Source organism: Dendrobates tinctorius, unplaced genomic scaffold, assembly GCF_039654945.1.
Source record: "Dendrobates tinctorius isolate UK_male_01 unplaced genomic scaffold, ASM3965494v1 ptg000120l, whole genome shotgun sequence".
NCBI lineage: Eukaryota > Metazoa > Chordata > Amphibia > Anura > Dendrobatidae > Dendrobates > Dendrobates tinctorius.
The window spans coordinates 19,464,750-19,484,929 of NW_027361788.1; the positions used below are offsets into that span (position 1 = coordinate 19,464,750).

The 20,180-nt window shown below is 43.1% G+C and overlaps 1 protein-coding gene across 4 annotated transcripts in view; it reads left to right on the forward strand.

Moving 5' to 3' along the window:
- Nucleotides 1-15,222, forward strand: part of WHRN (whirlin) — a 405,157-nt gene extending 389,935 nt beyond the window's left edge. For all 4 annotated transcript variants that reach the window (XM_073590838.1, XM_073590834.1, XM_073590837.1 and 1 more), the window contains one exon: nt 14,176-15,222. In XM_073590838.1, coding sequence (XP_073446939.1) covers nt 14,176-14,358 — 183 coding nt within the window. In that variant the 3' untranslated portion in view covers nt 14,359-15,222. The remainder of the gene's footprint in view (nt 1-14,175) is intronic.
- The last annotated feature ends 4,958 nt before the right edge of the window (nt 15,223-20,180 follow it).

The window sequence follows — 20,180 nt, forward strand, 5'->3', positions numbered from 1 at the left end:
GGAACTTTTTTCGGTATACCTCAGGGGTCAAACGGTATTTGGTAATCAGGGCCTGCTTGATGGTATCATAGTCATCATCGTCTTCTGGCCGCAGAGAAGCAAACACCTCCAGAGCTTTGCCTTTCAGCCCTGGGGTCAGATACCTGGCCCATTGGTCCTTATCCAGCCGGTACTGTCTGCAGGCTTTCTCAAAGGCTCGCAGAAACGTGTCCAAGACCCTGTCCTTTTCTATCACGGGAAAATGCTCTGGCTGGGGCTTCGGACTCTGGGCGCTGTGGGGCTCACTGCTCTGGGCTGTGGGGGCATCCCCCCCCCGCTGGAGCATCTCCAGTTCATGGGCCCTCTGCACTTGGGCCTCGGCTCTTTGTGTCTGTCTCTCGGCTCTCTCTATAGTTTGCTGGATCAGCAGCAGACATCTGTCCGTATCTGCAGCGGGGCAGTGCTGTAGGGCCAGTTCCAGATAGTGGTCCCCTACTTCCTGGCTGCAGGTAAGGCCGGCCTGCACCAGCTGGACCTCCGCAGCTGCACTATCAGCACTGGTGCTGCCTCCTACATCCACGGGGCCCAGGCTCGCCTCCCATTGCACCAGATCCACGATCAACTGGTCTCTGGTTTTTTCGGCAGCGTCAATCTGGTTTGCAGTGCACAGGGCCATAAGGGCATCCTTGTTCAGCCGCTTATAATAGGCTTCTTCCCGCGTAGCTATGGTTGCCAAATAAAAGATAGGATAGAAAAACAAAGAGAAGAGAGGGGATACTTGCAAGTACACACAGTTGTCTCAGGACTAGTAAACACTGAGTCTATTCTCCAAAACCTATGACGCAGGATCCCCGCAGGAATAGTGCAGGTTTTTAGTGAAAAGAATGATTGCTCAAACCAGATCACTAATGACCTATGATTATCCCACCGCTGCCACCAATATGTCACAATCCCGCTGCTGACACCGGTATCTCACGGACGGAGGGATGTGACGCACTGCCGACACACGGCTATCACAGGCACAGGGGGGGCTTATCTTAGTTATCCCACCGCTGGCACCATGTGATAAAAACAGCAAGCTAGTCTTGCCCTAACAATTTATCGCAGGGGGTTATTTTGGATGTCCCACCACTGCTAACAATCTTCCACGGGATTTATGTATATCCCACTTTTTCAGTTCCACTTTGGAACTCGCAGCTCTCCAGCACCCCCCTTACTCTCAGGTCAGTCAGGGAACTACACCAGGGATAATGGGTCGCCGGCCGGCTGCTTCAATGAGGTCTGGCCACCCGGCACGCTGCAGTGAGGGAATTATAAAACGCTCTGGCCGCAGCCACCCCAATTTAGCTTATAAAACCACTTCTGTCACTCTCAACAGTGCCCAGGGCCCAGACCACACATTGCCGCCACCAGCTCCAGATTTCTCTGCTTAAGTTATAAACTTAATAGAAGGGTTCGAAGCCAACCCAATTCAGTAGCGTAATTATCTTAAAGGCACGTGTACATTTGTTCTTAGAACATGAAGACAGACTAATAAATTTTATAATTTATTCCCCAAGGGGGCAGTGATTACACAGATAAAAGATGTTACAAAGTTGAGACAGTATGTATGTACAATGCAAATATAAAATAAATAGGATTAACATAGAAAATCAACACTTACAGTTGCTTAATGGTCTTTAGGCTAGCCATGTGGGGCCACACGTCACCCTGCATCTGGGGTCCTTTAGGCATGAAAACCTCCAGATCGAATGACCAACCCCAGGGAGGGAATGCCTTATAGCTCTGGGTCCGTGACATCACGAAAGGGGAGGTCTAGGGATGTTCCTCCCCCTGCTCTAGGAGTTACAATTCTGACTACAAAACTTATAATGACTATATCTCGCAGAGGGTACATCGTATAAACACGCACATGGTATCATTTTCCTTAGTTTATCGCAGACAATAATTAAAGACCAAACATGCAGTAATTATGTCACACTGTTTAGGAGAAATTCAGATCTCGGTTTCTGGGGGTGCTAGAACCGTGCAAATTATGGGCCAGAATACTGGGTCGATGCATTTTGCAGAAAAGTAATTTTCATATCTCTGCCATGTACGAGGTGCGCGCTATGGCTTCTTTTAATATTTCCCATACCTGAATTGGCCGCATGGCAGGGAACAAAGGAAATCCTTTTCCTGGCTGTGCAGGGAGGGGGGAAGGGGGAGAGAGAGAGCTGGCACAGGAAATATCTGGTGTAGGGTTACAAGCAGGCAGAGGAGACACACACAGCTGCTAAGGGGGGAGGGGGGTCACATCTGCAGCATGTGACAAGAAGTATAATCTGCAGTGTAACAATGGGAGATTCTGGAATGTTCCAGCGAGGTCATATTTTACTTATCATTACACCAGCGATGCCTTGCGACAATAACCCCAGATGATGTAGCATCACGCGAGACCGCTACGTCATCAAAGGTCATTGTCGCAAGGCATCACTGGGAACGGGGCTTGCCGGGAGCGTCGCTGAGGCCTGGGAAGGCTGCGGGGGCCACCGGAAGGTGAGAATATCACGGTTTTTAATTTTAATTCCTTTTTTAAGAGGAATATTGTACCCAGGGCCTGGAGGAGAGTCTCCTCTACTCCAGACCCTCGGTACCATCCACACTTTCCTTTGTGTGCGGAATCCCCGCGATTCCGCAAAAAGAATGAGCATGCTGCAGATTTTTCCGCGATGTGATTCCGCCGCGAAAAAATACGCAACATTAGCACAGCATGTGCGGAATGCCATTGAATTCAATGAGTTGCGGATTTTTAGCGTTTTCATGGCAAAAACGCTAAAAATCCGCAACATGTGCACATAGCCTAAATATGGTTTGGAGCACTTTGAGGGGTGCAGTTTTTAGAATGGTGTCACTTTTGTTTATTTTCTGTCATGTAGACCTCTCAAAGTCATTTCAAAGATAATGTGGTCCCTAAAAAAATGGTTTTGTTGTAAAAAAGAGAAATCTCTGGTCAACTTTTAACGCTTATAACTTCCTATAGTCCAGTGAAAATACGGTTTGACCCGGAACAAATTCCAAGAAAGCGTTTTATGATTTTTTTTATTACTATTATATGTGGGGAACAACATATTAAAAGTTTTCCAGAAATTGATTACCACAAAGGTCCTAACTATGACGTCATAAGACGATGACATCCATCGCACTAAAAATAACGAATATTTCCCTATTTCAAAGCTGTAGCTTTAGGTTACAGAAGAGTTTGCATTTTGTATACTATATATTTTTATATTAACTACATGGACAGGCGAGGTCATGACGTCATCAATAACGTCATGACATATATGTACATTTCTAGAAATTATAGAATTAATGCACAGTGCATTTTAAGACCTACTTCATTACTGAATAAGCGTGTCAGGTCAATAGTCACTATTTTCATCATCAGACACTGCTTCCTCACTCATATTGTCACAATGTCCTTCTTGACATGGTCCGCATACCCGTGAACAGGTAAGTCCGTGTCTTTTGCAAGTGCACCGAAGTGTACTACAACCACGAGAACAATTGCAGTGAATTATTTTCAGAAGTGTTTCTGGTGCGAGTGAAGTATCCATCATCACTGGAACTAGACTGTTGTTCTGCAATTCCCATCCCCATTCAGTAGTGTCCATGGCCTCACCATTGTCCATCCAATGCATCACTTGGAGGTAACTCCAAAGGGCATGATACTTCGTTGCAGAGGAGGTCGGTGGCAGTCGTTCAGGTGTAACAAAGATTTTGGCTGAACCAACTTTTTTGCAGACAGTAGAATACCTCATTGCAGACAGATTGTCTCCAGGTTTGCCCCCGAACAATGCCACCATCACTTTACACCCACCGTCTTCAATCTTAGCTCTGGTTTTGTTAGGTGTGGAAAAGATTTTAGCACAGCTATTTAAGACCGAGTCTCCCTTCAAAACCTTGTGTAGACCGACTTTTTTTCCGATTCCAAAAACCGCGGAAGTGGTATCGCAACCTGTGAATGCATGAAGTAACAGAAGACTGCTGCAGACATGGTTTCCCAGGAACTTCTTCATAACCTTAATGTCGTATACTGTTGCAGAACTCCCTTTATCCGAGTAGAAATAAAGCTTGTTGCCATCGCTGGTTGACGCGTGATGAAGTAACAACACCAAAAGATCTGTATCTTCGCCAGTGAGACTAGTACTTTTGTTGGATGACATTGACACTGCTGCCTTAACAATCTCCACATCTGCATCCCCCTCTGATTGTATTACGTGGCAACCTCTGTCATTCATGCGCTGGGAAATGAGATTGATAGGAGACTGTTTGTTCTCCACATTCTAAAGGAAGTCCTCCTTTTTCCAGACAAATTTCGTTCCTTCAGCAATGTTCACTTTGCTACTTGTTTGTTTTTTGCGCCGTCGCTGATGGGTAATGTCCTTAGTGTTTGGTCCTCCAATGTAACCATCAAATACTATCGTAGCCTTACCATAGTGCTTTAGTGTGAAAGATGCATAGTCTTCAGCGATTGAACAATATGTCTTTCCTTCTGACCACTTCAGTCGATGGAGAAGAGAACCTCCGTCAAGAACATAATGTTCCACTTCTGGTACATCCTTGAGTACTGCGTCATCTGAACTCTGTTCTTTTATAGCAGCCATCAGTTGTGCTTTGTTTGGTTTGCGTAAGAGATGTTTTGCCTCAAAGAGGGATGGTGGGTATGGTGAAAGTTCATAGGCCATCACCTCATCAAGGGAAAGATCAGCAGTTTCGAGACACCACAAGAAACCTTTGGAACAAAAGAGCGGGGTCTATTGTTTTGTCCTCAGCAACATCAATAGCCTCACTGGATGCCAGGGTCTTGGCTTTCATTGACCGCTTGTACTTAACTGAAAACAGTGATTGACCCTCCATTGTTGCCACTCTTTCTCTGCCAATGGTGAACAGGTTATAGACATTCACATCCTTATTTGCATTGACATCGGTGATAATGTTGCGAAGAGACACTTCATCAGAAAAGGTGAAAAGGTCTCGAGTTTATCTGCAATTTTCTCCAGGTCTTCACGATCTCTTCTCGTCCTTGACGTTCTTGCCTCCTTGTGTTGTTCACTGGTGACAAAGCTCTGGCGAGTGAAACCCTGCATTGCATCACTATAGGAAGAGGACACTGGCACAGAGTCCACAAGGCCCTCTGATGTTCGAACATTCCATGTACTCTGGTGAGTCCTTCAGTTTTTAGGGAGCGCATCAGAGCTTGCTCGATGACTAGGTCGCAACCCAGGCCTGCCCAGTACTGATCAGTCCGCCTTACAACATGCAAGCCATTCATAAATCTATGGAAGACTGATGGCATATCATCTTCCAGAGTGGTCATAGACTGGAGGTAAAGGTAGGCGGCCTTCACATAGTTCCCATGCCCAGCAGCTGCAAGAATGGGCAAACATTCGGCTACAGCATGAAGGTGCATCAGCCAGGATCCTGTACGATCGGCCTCGATAAGCTCCCTTGCAATTCCAACCATCTGTTGGTAATCCAGCCATAGTTTACTGGTGCGAGAGTGAGCGGATAATCCATTTCTTTTGGTGGACAAGAGGTGGACAATTTCACTAAGGCAGGTAGAAGTGATGACCGAATTCAAGTCACTCTCCCCGTCAGTGTCCGAGCATACAACTGCTCAAGTTCTTGCAATAGGTCTGCAAAACCAGGATGGTCGCAAAGTACTTTGTCTGCAGCTTGCTGAGTAAGACACTGATCAAGGAGGAGATGGCCACGAACTGCACGCTGAACTGCCTTTCCAGTCATGATGTGTTGCACAGCATTGTCACCGTAAATTGTTCCCAAGATCTCTTTGATTCCACTCCCATCCATCAACGTTCCTATGGCACCCATAAGATTCATCAATGTGTGGAAGCTCCCGAGCATCAGGACAACATCTCGAACCGGCATGTCTTTAGGCACCTCGTGTTTGATTTCTGACGCTTTCCAGTAGAGTGGCTGATCAAATATAACAACTGCAGTGGATCGGTGTTTATCAGCAAGGTTGCACAGATACTCAAGAGTAAAGAAGATGCATGACTTGTCTCCGGAATACATGTCAATGAGGGGCAGGAAGATTACCGAAGATGACCCTGGATGATCACAGTCTTCCATTCCAGCTCGGTGCAGGCTGTTTGAAGCGTAAAGACATCTCCCACAATACAGCAACACGATGGTCAATGGCGTCGAGAAATGGCAAGGGCTTGAATTTTATGTTTCGGCGAGTGTGTTTTGCGAAACGGTATTCCCTTACATCAACTCTCCTTTGTTCAAATATCTCCAAGTCTGCAGTCTTCCGTCTGAGAACAGTGCGACTGACCTTCCTTCCTGGAGTCAGAGTGGCTACCATCCCCATGCCGTGGAAAGTCCCCTTCCCATCTAACGTGATGATATTATGATCGACGTTGTCCGCAGCGAACAGCAGTGCCGTATCCAGTCTGTCTATGGTACCACTGAGTACATCCTGGCCAACAGAAGTGGCAGCGTTTTTCCTCGAATCGCTGAACTTCCGAATATGATGAACAATATCCCATGGATGAGAGACTGTCTACAAGAAATCAAGACCTGAAATGATGATGGAGCTGGACTGCTAACCCAAGCTGCAATGGAGCTACTACAGCCCTGGGACATACAGCCTGAGCAACTGATTGTCCAATGCTTGTGACCTTCCTGTGAATGTCCTTTCCAACGAAGAGGGTTTGAAGCAAGCAAAGCAAACTCAGGGGGAGATAATCTAAGGCAGACTGACATTCAAGCGAAGAAGTCTTCGGATATTCATCGGTTGAAGATGGGATCTTAGACTTGATATCGCTCTTGATTAGTTTGGCCGCAGTCTCTATGATGGCTCTCTTCTGGGCTTCTTCATCCGTTTCCTGACTACGGAAATAGTCCCTCAAGATTATTCTGGTCTTTTCACGGAACGTTACAATGTTAGGCAACCCTTCACTCTCTGCTATGAATAGCGAATTGCCATACCTCTCCTCCAGCCTATATCTCAGCCTTTTATTACTATAGGCAGCACTGTCTCCTTCTACAAGATACTCCGTCATTTTCTTTGCAAGATCTGTGACAGTCAGTTGCTCTTCATCGAAATGCACACATTCTCAAGAACGCTTGCTCTTGGTCCATGTTCATTGGCCTCCCTACCTTCCGCGGTTTCTTTGTAGTAGATCCAACACCATGACGCATAGGAATTTCGTAATTTATCCGAAAGTTAATGTCACATGAACGATGATAGAGACAGTCTGCAGCATGTAAGTCCTTCCCAAAGTACGCGATTCTCCCTTGAATGGTGAATGCCCAGTCATCATTACGCTGTTTGTAATGTGACAAGATGGACCTTACAAATCCATCCGTTTTAACAAAGCTATAGTCATCGAAATCACTACTAGATCTTGTCTTCACCACTTCATGTCCACAGAACAAACACTGCGTCGTGCTATCATAGGATCCAGTAGACACCCGTGTACCTCTCTTGGCAGGTGAACGACGAACGGAAGTAGCTTTCTTATGCAAGTCTATTTGCTTCTTGTTTATGTAGTTCATACGACATCTCTTGTGCACCACTGCTCCAGCAGCTACCACAGTGCTAACGCCCCTCTCAATACTGGCTTTATTGATCCCTTCACCTCCTTTCGCACCAATCACCACTCTTTCTCCGTCATCTTCTACTTCATGGCTGCATAAGGGGCAAGTTTCTTGACTTTCCATCATTCTCAGCTCTGTAAAAGAAGTTAAATAAATCGCTAAATAATAAATATAATAATAGTAGTAATTGTAAAAGAAATATGACAGACACTGAAAGGCGAGTCGCATTTAACATTTTACAGCTTTGGCGGCCATATTCTTTGACGTCACATTTGGACCCTTTGTGGTAACCCTATCTTGGTAAACTTTTAGTATGTTTTTCCCTACATGTAATAATACCAAAAAAACAATAAAACGCTTTCTTGGAATTTGTTCAGGGTAAAGGATTTTTTTTTCATATTTTGACTGGACTACTAACAAAAAAAATTTGTTTCAAAAATTGTTTGGCTGTAAAATAGATATGTGGGAAATTTTATTTATTAACATTTTGTGTGACATAACTCTCTGATTTAACCCCTTACCTGCAAATGACGTAATATTCCGTCCATGTGACCATGGACCTAATTACCATGGACGGAATATTACGTCATCGCGATCAGCGGCGCCCACGTGGTGAGCGCCGCTTATCGCGGCCGAGTGTCAGCTAATTATCATAGCTGACACCCGGCACAATGTGTCAGGGGCGGTCACGGACCGCCCCCGACACATTAACCCCTTGCACACCGCGATCAAACATGATCGCGGTGTACCGGGAGTTAAAGGGAAGCATCGGCAGGGAGGGGGCTCCCTCCTTGCTTCCCTGAGCCCCCCACGGCAGCGCAATGTGCAGCGCTGCTGCGGGGGACTCCTTTCCTGCAGGTCCCCGGATCTAATATGGCGACGGGGATCTCCGGGGGCCTGAAGGAAGCTGGCTTCCTCAGTGCCTGCAAAGCGCAGGCATGAGGAAGCCTGTGCAGTGCCTGTGACAGATCGCTGATCTGTCACAGTGATCTGTGATGTGACAGATCAGTGATCTGTCACAGGACAGTGATGTCCCCCCTGGGACATTGTAATAAAGTAAAAAAAAAAATAAAAAAAAGTGTAAAAATAATTTTAAAAAAGTCGCCAAATAAATTAAAAAAAAAAAAAAATATTCCCCAATAAATTCATTTTTTGGAAATAAAAAAAACAAAAAAACAATAAAAGTACACATATTTGGTATCGCCACGTCCGTAATGACCCGCCCTATAAAACTGTCCCAATAGTTAACCCCTTAAGCGAACCCCTTAAAAAATAAAAATAAAAAACGAAGCAAAAAGTAATGATTTATTATCATACCGCTGAACAAAAAGTGCAATAACACGCGATCAAAAAGATGCATATAAATATCCATGGTACCGCTGAAAACCTCATCTTGTCCCGCAAAAAACGAGCCACCATACAGCATCATCAGCGAAAAAATAAAAAAGTTATAGCTCGCAGAATAAAGTGATGCAAAAATAATTATTTTTTATATAAAATTGTTTTCATTGCATAAAAGCGCCAAAACATAAAAAAACCACCTAAATGAGGTATCGCTGTAACCGTACTGACCCGAAGAATAAAACCGCCTGATAAATTTTACCGCACCCGGAACAGCGTAAACGCACCACCCAAAAGAAATCCATGAAACTCTGGTTTTTGTAAATTCTGCGTCCCAAAAAACGAAATAAAAAGCGATCAAAAAATGTCACATGCCCGAACATGATACCAATAAAAGCGTCAACTTGTCCCACAAAAAATAAGACCTCACATGACTCGGTGGGTCAAAATATGGAAAAATTATAGCTCTCAATATGTGGTGATGCAAAAACTATTTTTACAATAAAAAGCGTCTTTTAGCGTGCGACAGCTGTCAAACATAAAAACCGCCATAAATAGTAAATCAAACCCCCCGTTATCACTGGTATTTATTTCCATTTTCCCATTAGGGTTAGGGCTAGGGTTTGGGCTAGGGTTAGGGCTAGGGTTAGGGCTAGGGCTAGGGTTAGGGTTAGGGCTAGGGCTAGGGTTAGGGTTAGGGCTACGGCTAGGGTTAGGGTTAGAATTGGGGGTTTCCACTATTTGCGCACATCAGGTGCTCTCCAAACGCAACATGGCATCTGATCTCAATTCCAGCCAATTCTGCGTTGAAAAAGTCAAATGGTGCTCCTTCCCTTCCAAGTTCTGCCATGCACCCAAAGAGTGTTTTACCCCCTCATATGGGGTATCAGCCTACTCAGGACAATTTGCAAAACAACTTTTGGGGTCCTATTTCTCCTGTTGCCCTTAGGAAAATAAAAATTTTGGGGCAAAAATATCATTTTTGTGGAAAAAAATTTTTTTGTTCTTTTCACACCTGGGCGTTATAAACTTCTGTGAAGCACTTGGGGGTTCAAAGTTCTCACCACACATCTAGATAAGTTCCTTTGGGGGTCTAGTTTCCAAAATGAGGTCATTTGTGGGGGGTTTCCACTGTTTTTGTACATCAGGGGCTTTCCAAACGTGACATGGTGTCTGATCTCAATTCCAGCCAAAAAAGTCAAATGGTGCTGCTTGCCTTCCGAGCTCTGCCATGTGCCCAAATAGTCATTTACACCCACATATGGGGTATCAGCGTACTCAGGACAAATTGCACAATAACTTTTAGGGTCCTGTTACCCTTGGGAAAATAAAAATTGGGGGTGGAAAGATCATTTTGTGGAAAAAATATGATTTTTTAATTGTACCGCTGTACATTATAAACTTCTGTGAAGCCCTTGTGGGTTCAAAGTTCTCACAACATATCTAGATAAGTTCCTTAGGGGGTCTAGTTTCAAAAATGGGGTCACTTGTGGGGGGTTTCCACTGTTTAGGTACATCAGGGGCTCTCCAAACGCGACATGGCGTCCGATCAGAATTCCAGCCAATTTTGCATTGAAAAAGTCAAACGGCGCTCCTTCCCTTCTGAGCTCTGCCATGCGCCGAAACAGTGGTTCCCCCCACATATCAGGTATCAGCGTGCTCAGGACAAATTGCACAATAATTTTTGCAGTCCAATTTCTCCTGTTACACTTGGTAAAATAAAAAAAATTGAACCTGAAGTAATTTTTTTTGTGTAAAAAAGTTAAATGTTAATTTTTTTTAAATATTCAAAAAACTCCTGTGACGCACCTGAAGGGTTAATAAACTCCTTGAATGTGTTTTTAAGCACCTTAAGGGGTGCAGTTTTTAGAATGGTGTCACTTTTGGGTATTTTCTATCATATAGACCCCTCAAAGTGGCTTCAAATGTGATGTGGTCCGTAAAAATAAAATGGTGTTGCAAAAATGAGAGATCGCTGGTCAACTTTTAACCCTTATATCTTACTAACAAATAAAAATTTTGGTTCCAAAATTGTGCTGATGTAAAGTAAACATGTGGCAAATGTTACTTATTAACTTTTTTGTGTGCCATATCTCTGTGATTTAAGGGCATAAAAATTCAAAGTTGGAAAATTGCGGAATTTTCAAAATTTTCGCCAAATTTCCGTTTTTCTCATAAATAAACGCAAGTTATATGAATGAAATTTTACCACTAACATGAAGTACAATATGTCATGAGAAAACAATGTCAGAATCACCAGGATCCACGGAAGCGTTTCAGAGTTATGACCTCATAAAGGGACAGTGGTCAGAATTGTAAAAATTGGCCCGGTAGTTAACGTGCAAACCACCCTTGGTAGTGAAGGGGTTAAAGGCATAAAAATAAAAGTTTGAAAATTGCAACATTTTCTAAATTTTTGCCACATTTCTGATATTTTCATAAATTAACGCGTTATATCAAACAAATTTTTACCACTGTCATGAAGTACAATATGTCACAAGAAAATAGTCTCAGAATCGATGGGATCCAATGAAGAGTTGTAACATTTGGCCTGGTCAGGAAGCTGAAAACAGGCTTCAGGGTGTTTTCTTGCATAGCCTTAACCCCTTTACCCCCAAGGGTAGTTTTCATGTTAATGCCCGGGCCAATTTTTACAATTCTGACCACTGTCCCTTTATGAGGTAATAACTCTGAACGCTTCCATGGATCCCGGTGATTCTGACAATGTTTTCTCGTGACATATTGTACTTCATGATAGTGGTAAAATTTCTTTGATATGACTTGCATTTATTTGTCAAAAAAACAGATATTTGGAATTTTGCAATCTTCCATCTTTGAATTTTCATGCCCTTAAATCACAAAGATACGTCACACAAAATTAACATTTCCAACATGTCTACTTTACATCAGCACAGTTTTGGAACCAAATTTTTTACTTGTTAGGAAGTTATAAGGGTTAAAACCTGACCAGCGATTTCTCATTTTTACAACACCATTTTTTTTAGGGACCACATCACATTTGATGTCACTTTGAGGGGTCAATATGATAGAAAATACCCAAAAGTGACACCATTCTAAAAAATGCACCCAAGAAGGTGCTCAAACCACATTCAAGAAGTTTATTAACCCTTCAGGTGCTTCACAGGAATTTTTGGAATGTTTACATAAAATGAACATTTAACTTTCTTTCGCAAACAATTTACTTCAGATCCAATTGTTTTTATTTTACCAAGGGTAACAGGAGAAATTGGACCCCAAAAGTTGTTGTGCAATTTGTCCTGAGTACACTGATACCCCATATGTGGGGGTAAACCACTGTTTTGGAGCACGGCAGAGCTCGGAAAGGAAGGAGCGCAGTTTGACTTTTCAATGCAAAATTGGCTGATATTGAGATTGGACGCCATGCCACATTTGAAGAGCCCCTGCTGTGCCTAAACAGTGGAAACCCCCCCACAAGTGACACCATTTTGGAAACTAGACCCTTTAAAGACTTTTCTAGATGTGTGATGATCATTTTGAACCCCCAAGAGCTTCACAGAATTTTATAATGTACAGCCGCAAAAATAAAAAATCATATTTTTTTTACAAAAATGATTACTTTCACCCCCAATTTTTTGTTTTCCCAAGGGCAACAGGAGAAATTGGACCCCAAAAGTTGTTGTCCAATTTGTCCTGAGTATGCCAATGCCCCATATGTGGGGGTAAATCACTGTTTGGGCACACAGCAGAGCTCCGAAGGGAAGGCGCACCGTTTGACTTTTTCAACGCAGAATTGGCTGGAATTGAGATGGGATGCCATGTTGCGTTTGGAGAGCCCCTGATGTGCCTAAACAGTGGAAACCCCCCAATTCCAACTCCAACCCTAATCCCCACACCCCTAACCCTTATCAGAGCCCTAACCATAACCCTAACTACAAACCTAACCCTAACACACCCCTAACCCTAATCCCAACCCTAACCCCAACTCTAGCCCCAACCCTAACTTTCCCTTTCTATTCCGATTTTTGGGAGATGTAATGAGCAAAAACCAGCAATTCATGAATTTCTTTTGGGGGGTGTTTACACCGTTCCACGTGTGGTAAAATTGATAAGGCAGTTTTATTGTTCGGGTCAGTATGATTACAGGGATACCTCATTTATATCATTTTTTATGTTTTGGCACTTTCATACAATAAAAACTATTTTATATAAAAAATAATTATTTTTCCATCACTTTATTCTGAGAGCTATAACTTTTTTCTGCCGCAGTGTAACTGTATTGGCGCGCTGTGCATGCCAATACAGTGACTGTAGAGTAGCTCTGGGTGGACCCCCTCAGAACGCGGGGCCCAGGGTGACCGCACCCTCTGCCCCACCCCGGTAGCTACACTACTGTATCAGACCTATTGACCAAATCAGGTTTTTGTGTTTGGCAAAGTTTTTTTTTTCTTATATAACAATAAGTATAACAAAATTAGAAATCTTACAATTTTCACACTGGCCACTGGGACAATTTTAGACTTGTACTTCTAGTTCATGATAGAAGACTTTCCAGCAGTCTCATTATCACCACGGGAAGAATTACATTAACAGGTAACACCTCTATACAAGGCTGACAACACAGAATCCCCCATTCACAATGGGGTATGTCACAGCTGTCACGATCTTCAAAATGATCTTTGCACACGTTCATTAAATGCTTCAATATAAAAGATAGAGTTTGAGTCAGTCTTTTGCTGCTAACAGCAAAAATGACAGTATGGCCAGTTCTCAAAGTGTCCCAGGAGCCATTTTTCAACATAACGCCTAGCAGCATATTGCTTGGGCTACTGTGTACAGCTTGTGGCCTGCAGCATCTCTGGACTTGTCTCCCATCACACACATCTATGACATCATTGGTTAGCAATTGCATAGGCCACTACCAGCAGCGGATCTTGATGATTTTCATGCCCAAATGCATTCAGTGCAAAACATTCCTCAGACAACCATTAATACCAGACAAGGCTCTAAGTGCGGGGACTTTTGCACATGGTGCTCATGCTACATACTGGTTTAATCGAGATATTTCATAAACTTTATTTCCACTTTTTCATCATTTCTTGTGATTTCCATAATTCAACAATTTTTCCTTCATGGTGTTGTAATTTCAATGTTGAGTAGTGTCAATTGTGACCCGAAAAAAAAATTAACATAAAAACTTGATTTAATAGAAGTTTGATTTTAACTCGCCATCTTTCTTTTGCTTTCCCCCCCTTCCTTTTTTTGTAGAGAGGAGGCTCTGCTCATAACTGCAGCAAGCTTCATGTGGGCCAGGTAATCCTAGAGGTGAATGGAGTCTCCTTACAAGATAAAGAACATCGTGAGGCTGCCAGGATCATTGCTGAAGCTTTCAAGACCAAAGAAAAGAATTCCATGGACTTTCTGGTCACAGAGTTCAATGTCTCACTATAGTGGCTACTTGTGATATCCAAGTAAAAGCGTGTAACCCAGCCAGGGGGCCAGTGCCACGAGAAACACGTACTACATGCTAATGTGTATACTGAGTAGCTGCCATTTGTGTGCCCTTGCTACATACGTGGTTCTGCTGTCCAACATGTGGCTTATATACTCCCGTTATACTATAAATGTGATGTCTGCTTACCGCTGGAGCAGACAGCAGTGAAGGAAAGCCTATATTGGAGATGAACGATGGATACCTACTACGTATACGATAAATAGAAAGTGGACGAGGCAGGTCTATGGAGCAAATCAACATCATGGTGGCAAGGGAAAACATGACACCTAGAAGAAAATATCTATATCACCTTTACAGATAACTTGTCTATTATTTCCTGGTATTGTGGAATTAGGGAAACACTGATCTAGCTCCTGATGATAATGAATAAGTGCCAGTTACTTGCTACTTATCAGTCACTTGTTCCTTATCATCAGGATGATGCCCAGCAGTGTCTTTACACCTTGATGCCACAACTACAGTAGTGCTGTCACTAAGAAGACGCTTTATGCAGCTATCCTATGAAACGCAAGCAAAGACAAGACATTTTAAATGTAATTGTGCTGATTCCTCTCTAGACTGATAGATAGCAGTTGGTCGGTGATAGCTTATGGCAGCATACAAATATGGCGGACGTTGTCTCCAGTGCTGCTCTGTGCCTGTTACTTATTAGCCTTTAATGGAGGAGAGTGACTCCCACTCCCATCCTGCTACAGTGTGTGAGTGACGTGCACCCCACGTTGTGACCATTCATGTAATATGTATGTAATTACAGAGCTTGTCACTTTACTTTTTCAATAAACCTCATATTAGAGAAATGATGTGAGCGTGTGGCCATCGCTGAAGCTGAGCACCATATAGACAATGAAGATTACATTGTACTAATGATTTATCATTTGAGGTGAAGCAATCAGAAAGTCAACAATATCGCATCTTCCATAATAGAAGATATCGCCACACATGAACTCACTGGCTTATATATATATATATACACATACAAACAAGGACGCAAAATATGCCATTTTTCTACTTAAAGGCAATCTGTCAGCAAGTTTTTACTCTGTAATCTGAGACCAGCATAATGTAGAGGCAGACCGCCTGATTCCAGCGATGTGTCACTAGGCTGCTTCTTTTAGTTTTCATCAAATCAGTGTTTTATAAGCAGATTATTACTAGAGGACTAGTTGTCTCCTGTCTTGTAGTTCCCCTGCTCTGTGTAACCCCGCCCCCCACCACTGATTACACAGAAAACTGCCAATCTGCCAATCAGTGGTGAGGGCAGGGTTAACCAGGGCTCAGCATTCATAGTACTGCCTGATTATATCAAAATGGCGCCAAGCAGCCTATTAAGTCACACATCACAGGAATCCTGGTCTCTGTCCCTACGTAATGGTTCTTTCAGATTACATTCAGATTAACAAAACCTTGGTGAGAGATTCCCTTTACAGATTTCAGCACAAAGATACTATAGAAAGGGCTATCAGTCTTTGATAAATACATACTCTCACATCTAATAACCTGCACCCTTATATTTGTGAGAATTTTTTTTTACATCATCTGCAATGCTATTTTTATAGATAGATATTGACTGTATGGGAGTATAATCAGTTGTGTGTATCTGACATCTGTCTTTCTGCCTGGAGTCTTTCTTTGTTACTCCGTTCTGTAAGGGCACATTGTTCTGTGCCTGGCTGCAAACCCTGTGATACACTGCCCCATCCCCGTTCTGTCCTCATCCCACCAGTACACCCCTCTCCTGCTGGAGCTAGGAGCTATCGATCTGATTGCAGGATGTTTTATCCTCCTACTCTTTATAGTTGTTTCCTTTGAGGCTATGTGCACATGTAGTTTTTTGGTTGTGCGGATTTTGTAGAGAAATCCGCAGGTAAATCCGCAGGACAAAAGTCCTGTGGTTTATCTGCGGACTAGCCTGCGGTTTTGCCCTGCGGTTTCACACCTCATAATGATAAGGTGTGAAACCGCAGCGGAAACCGCACAAAGAATTGACATGCTGCGGATTGTAACCCGCAGCAAAACCGCACGGAAAAATCCGCAGCGTGTGCACAGCGCTTTTTTTTTTTTTTACATAGGAAATAAAGGTACTGTACAACGCAGCAGAATCTGCTACGGACCCGCAGAGCCAAAACCGCTGCGAATCCGCAGCAGAATCCGCAGCGTGTGCACATACCTCAGACATGTTACCTTGGAGAAATCAATGATTTTCTAGTAGCAAAATCAATTAGATTTTTGATAAATGATTGATGCTATTTCTACCAGACAATTATCGATACGATCATTAGAAAGTAATTGCAAAGATATCTGCCCAGTGTAAAAAGTATCTGAGACCATAAGCAGCTTTACAAGGTAGGATTTCTGTCCACACAAAGCAACATAGGACTTGCTATATCGTCCCTTTTATGGCTCCATCACATTGACCGAAAATTTGCCAAACTAGTGTTAGCAAAAGTTCTAGATCTCAATCACTGGCTCTGGTAAGCATGGCAGCGATCAGATGCCGAGTGAGCTGGAGACTGATTGCATCATTTATGTAGGCCTAAAAATCATCATCGTCAGCAGTACATCTCCCCATGTTCACATCACGTCTCATCATCAGTGGCTCTGTCGAAGCCCTAAGAATCAGGATCTGGACGTTTGTGCTGCCGGGGTAAATGACTTTAATGATGGAGTCACTTTGCGTTCTGTCGAACATCACTTTCGTCAGTATCCGCCTTTTTGAAGAGGTCACCAAAGCACTGTCGACCACCACTTTACGGCACTTTTTCTCTGAAGATGCTTCGACAGGTCACCCTGAACGGTGGTCATCTGGAGTTGATTCCCTACCCCATTTAAACTGCTTTAGCCAAAACGTAGGAGGAAGCTCCATCATCACCATATACAGCAATCATCCTTTCATCGATTTCTTTAGGCTTCTTTTCTCTAACACTAACAGAACATGCTGGGGTAGATAACTTATTGAACATCACTGGTACAAGAACTTTCTACGTTCACCCTCAGGAGTCTTTGGGGCAATAATCTTTTTATCAGCCATTTTTCTGGATTTGCGTTACGCTCATAAATCTGTTTATCTGCTACATACTAGATGCTTCATGTAACTGTGATATGTCGTACTTTCTACATATCCACTGATATTTCCACTGAATCCTGGAGGCTGTAGCTTTATGATACAAAAGTGTAAATGTCCATAAAGTGAAAAGCACCGAGAATTAACCACGTTATTGACCTTCACTATAGTCTACAGGGTTTACTGTTCTGTGCACTCATCAATGAGGTGGAGGTTGTGGCAGCAGTAAAATCAGAGTATAGAAAGAGAAAGAAAGCGCTCATTGAAGTCTACATTAAGGCTGGAGTCACACACAACGTAGAAAAATACAGACCGTATTGTACGGCCGTAATACGCATAAATGGTCCCTAAACAGTGCTCCGTATGTCATCCGTTATCAGGGTGTGGCCACGTATTTTTCTCATGTAAGCATCCCCCGTATGTAATCCATATGGCACCCGTATACCGTTTTTTTCTCGCAGGCTTGAAAAATGGACATATAATGGAGCCCAATGACAGGTTTTCAAACACAAACGAAAGAATAGATATAGACACATAGAATGCATATATAGAGTTGTGGCCAAAAGTATTGACACCCCTGCAATTTTGTCAGATAATACTCAGTTTCTTCCTGAAAATGATTGCAAACACAAATTCTTTGGTATTATTATCTTCATTTTAGTTTGTCTTAAATGAAAAAACACAAACGAGAATGAAGCAAAAAGCAAAACATTGATCATTTCACACAAAACTTCAAAAATGGGCCAGACAAAAGTATTGGCACACTCAGCCTAATACTTGGTTGCACAACCTTTAGCCAAAATAACTGCGACCAACCGCTTCCGGTAACCATCAATGAGTTTCTTACAATGCTCTGCTGGAATTTTAGACCATTCTTCTTTGGCAAACTGCTCCAGGTCCCTGATATTTGAAGGGTGCCTTTTCCAAACTGCCATTTTTAGATCTCTCCTCAGGTGTTCTATGGGATTCAGGTCTGGACTCATTGCTGGCCACCTTAGAAGTCTCCAGTGCTTTCTCTCAAACCATTTTCTAGTGCTTTTTGAAGTGTGTTTTGGGTCATTGTCCTGCTGGAAGGCCCATGACCTCTGAGGGAGACCCAGCTTTTTCACACTGGGCCCTACATTATGCTGCAAAATTTGTTGGTAGTCTTCAGACTTCATAATGCCATGCACACGGTCAAGCAGTCCAGTGCCAGAGGCAGCAAAGCAACCCCAAAACATCAGGGAACCTCCGCCATGTTTGACTGTAGGGACCGTGTTCTTTTCTTTGAATGTCTCTTTTTTTCTCCTGTAGCTCTGTGTTGATGCCTTTGCCCAAAAAGCTCTACTTTTGTCTCATCTGACCAGAGAACATTCTTCCAAAACGTTTTAGGCTTTTTCAGGTAAGTTTTGGCAAACTCCAGCCTGGCTTTTTTATGTCTCGGGGTAAAAAGTGGGGTCTTCCTGGGTCTCCTACCATACAGTCCCTTTTCATTCAGACGCCGACGGTTAGTACAGGCTGACACTGTTGTACCCTTGGACTGCACGGCAGCTTGAACTTGTTTGGATGTTAATCGAGGTTCTTTATCCAACATCTGCACAATCTTGCATTGAAATCTCTTGTCAATTTTTCTTTTCCGTCCACATCTAGGGAGGTTAGCCACAGTGCCATGGGCTTTAAACTTCTTGATGACACTGCGCACGGTAGACACAGGAACATTCAGGTCTTTGGAGATGGACTTGTAGCCTTGAGATTGCTCATGCTTCTTCACAATTTGGTTTTGCAAATCCTCAGACAGTTCTTTGGTCTTCTTTCTTTTCTCCATGCTCAATGTGGTACACACAAGGACACAGGACAGAGGTTGAGTCAACTTTAATCCATGTCAACTGGCTGCAAGTGTGATTTAGTTATTGCCAACACCTGTTAGGTGCCACAGGTAAGTTACAGGTGCTGTTAATTACACAAATTAGAGAAGCATCACATGGTTTTTCGAACAGTGCCAATACTTTTGTCCACCCTCTTTTTTATGTTTGGTGTGGAATTATATCCAATTTGGCTTTAGGACAATTCTTTTTGTGTTTTTTCATTTAAGACAAATTAAATGAAGATAATAATAACAAAGAATTTGTGTTTGCAATCATTTTCAGGAAGAAACTGAGTATTATCTGACAAAATTGCAGGGGTGCCAATACTTTTGGCCACAACTGTAGCTAGGTCGGGTAAGGAAGATCTGTGAGATGAGGAAAGATGATCAGTTCAGATTTGTCCATATTGAGCTTGAGGAAGCGAGAGGAGAAGAAGGAGGATATGGCTGATAGACACTCTGGGATTCTGGACAGCAGAGAGGTGACGTCTGGGTCAGAGAGGTAGATCTGAGTGTCATCAGCATAAAGGTGGTACTGGAATCCGTGGGACTTTATGGTAATCCGTTTGGTCCGGTCCAATGGGCATTGCCTCTGTTCGGTCACTCCACCCCTCCTCGGCTTACTGTACGCATTCTTTGCCGTGAATATCGGAGATCGCGTACAGATTTTGCACGTGTGCATTGAAATGGTATCTCAAGCATGCGCAGTATACTTTGCCCAACTGCGGGCAAAGCCGAAAAGCAGTAGTGCTCATGCGTGTCTGACGCCTTCTTTGGTGCCATGTCTAATCATTGGTGGCAGTGTGCTTTAAATACCATATGAAGCTATGCGCCGGATATGTGGGGGGAGGGAG